Source organism: Sinocyclocheilus grahami, unplaced genomic scaffold, assembly GCF_001515645.1.
Source record: "Sinocyclocheilus grahami isolate Dianchi unplaced genomic scaffold, SAMN03320097.WGS_v1.1 scaffold2055.1, whole genome shotgun sequence".
Classification (NCBI taxonomy): domain Eukaryota; kingdom Metazoa; phylum Chordata; class Actinopteri; order Cypriniformes; family Cyprinidae; genus Sinocyclocheilus; species Sinocyclocheilus grahami.
This window is the reverse complement of record NW_015507234.1, coordinates 72,063-74,437: the sequence shown is the minus strand read 5'-3', so window position 1 is coordinate 74,437 and position 2,375 is coordinate 72,063. Positions and strand designations below refer to the sequence as shown.

The window sequence follows — 2,375 nt, the reverse complement described above, 5'->3', positions numbered from 1 at the left end:
GCTTGTTCTGGGCGGCCCCCTCGGTCAGGCCTTTTGTCCCTGCCCTTCTCCTCATGGCTTGCGTGTTCTGGACGGCCCCCTCGGTCAGGCCGTTTGTCCCTTCCCTTGTCCTCATGGCTTGCGTGTTCTGGACGGCCCAATTGGTCAGGCCTTTTGTCCCTGCCCTTGTCCTCATGGCTTGTGTGTTCTGGACGGCCCCCTCGGTCAGGCCGTTTGTCCCTTCCCTTGTCCTCATGGCTTGCGTTTTCTGGACGGCCCAATTGGTGAGGCCTTTTGTCCCTGCCCTTGTCCTCATGGCTTGCGTGTTCTGGGCGGCCCCCTCGGTCAGGCCGTTTGTCCCTTCCCTTGTCCTCATGGCTTGCGTTTTCTGGACGGCCCAATTGGTGAGGCCTTTTGTCCCTGCCCTTGTCCTCATGGCTTGCGTGTTCTGGGCGGCCCCCTCGGTCAGGCCGTTTGTCCCTTCCCTTGTCCTCATGGCTTGCGTTTTCTGGACGGCCCAATTGGTGAGGCCTTTTGTCCCTGCCCTTGTCCTCATGGCTTGCGTGTTCTGGGCGGCCCCCTCGGTCAGGCCGTTTGTCCCTTCCCTTGTCCTCATGGCTTGCGTTTTCTGGACGGCCCAATTGGTGAGGCCTTTTGTCCCTGCCCTTGTCCTCATGGCTTGCGTGTTCTGGGCGGCCCCCTCGGTCAGGCCGTTTGTCCCTTCCCTTGTCCTCATGGCTTGCGTTTTCTGGACGGCCCAATTGGTGAGGCCTTTTGTCCCTGCCCTTGTCCTCATGGCTTGCGTGTTCTGGGCGGCCCCCTCGGTCAGGCCGTTTGTCCCTTCCCTTGTCCTCATGGCTTGCGTTTTCTGGACGGCCCAATTGGTGAGGCCTTTTGTCCCTGCCCTTGTCCTCATGGCTTGCGTGTTCTGGGCGGCCCCCTCGGTCAGGCCGTTTGTCCCTTCCCTTGTCCTCATGGCTTGCGTTTTCTGGACGGCCCAATTGGTGAGGCCTTTTGTCCCTGCCCTTGTCCTCATGGCTTGCGTGTTCTGGGCGGCCCCCTCGGTCAGGCCGTTTGTCCCTTCCCTTGTCCTCATGGCTTGCGTTTTCTGGACGGCCCAATTGGTGAGGCCTTTTGTCCCTGCCCTTGTCCTCATGGCTTGCGTGTTCTGGGCGGCCCCCTCGGTCAGGCCGTTTGTCCCTTCCCTTGTCCTCATGGCTTGCGTTTTCTGGACGGCCCAATTGGTGAGGCCTTTTGTCCCTGCCCTTGTCCTCATGGCTTGCGTGTTCTGGGCGGCCCCCTCGGTCAGGCCGTTTGTCCCTTCCCTTGTCCTCATGGCTTGCGTTTTCTGGACGGCCCAATTGGTGAGGCCTTTTGTCCCTGCCCTTGTCCTCATGGCTTGCGTGTTCTGGGCGGCCCCCTCGGTCAGGCCGTTTGTCCCTTCCCTTGTCCTCATGGCTTGCGTTTTCTGGACGGCCCAATTGGTGAGGCCTTTTGTCCCTGCCCTTGTCCTCATGGCTTGCGTGTTCTGGGCGGCCCCCTCGGTCAGGCCGTTTGTCCCTTCCCTTGTCCTCATGGCTTGCGTTTTCTGGACGGCCCAATTGGTGAGGCCTTTTGTCCCTGCCCTTGTCCTCATGGCTTGCGTGTTCTGGGCGGCCCCCTCGGTCAGGCCGTTTGTCCCTTCCCTTGTCCTCATGGCTTGCGTTTTCTGGACGGCCCAATTGGTGAGGCCTTTTGTCCCTGCCCTTGTCCTCATGGCTTGCGTGTTCTGGGCGGCCCCCTCGGTCAGGCCGTTTGTCCCTTCCCTTGTCCTCATGGCTTGCGTTTTCTGGACGGCCCAATTGGTGAGGCCTTTTGTCCCTGCCCTTGTCCTCATGGCTTGCGTGTTCTGGGCGGCCCCCTCGGTCAGGCCGTTTGTCCCTTCCCTTGTCCTCATGGCTTGCGTTTTCTGGACGGCCCAATTGGTGAGGCCTTTTGTCCCTGCCCTTGTCCTCATGGCTTGCGTGTTCTGGGCGGCCCCCTCGGTCAGGCCGTTTGTCCCTTCCCTTGTCCTCATGGCTTGCGTTTTCTGGACGGCCCAATTGGTGAGGCCTTTTGTCCCTGCCCTTGTCCTCATGGCTTGCGTGTTCTGGGCGGCCCCCTCGGTCAGGCCGTTTGTCCCTTCCCTTGTCCTCATGGCTTGCGTTTTCTGGACGGCCCAATTGGTGAGGCCTTTTGTCCCTGCCCTTGTCCTCATGGCTTGTGTGTTCTGGACGGCCTAATTGGTCAGGCCTTTTGTCTCTGCCCTTGTCCTCATGGCTTCCATGTTCTGGACGGCCCCCTCGGTCAGGGCTTTTGTCCCTGCCCTTGTCCTCATGGCTTACATGCTCTGGATGTCACCCTTGGTGAGGCGTATT

General features: G+C 60.5%; 1 protein-coding gene across 1 annotated transcript in view; it reads right to left on the bottom strand.

Moving 5' to 3' along the window:
* Positions 1 to 2,375, bottom strand: part of LOC107573874 (zinc finger CCCH domain-containing protein 13-like) — a 43,473-nt gene that overhangs the window by 2,736 nt on the left and 38,362 nt on the right. The window contains exon 9 of the mRNA XM_016260333.1: positions 1 to 2,324. Within this exon, the coding sequence (XP_016115819.1) occupies positions 1 to 2,324 (2,324 nt within the window). The remainder of the gene's footprint in view (positions 2,325 to 2,375) is intronic.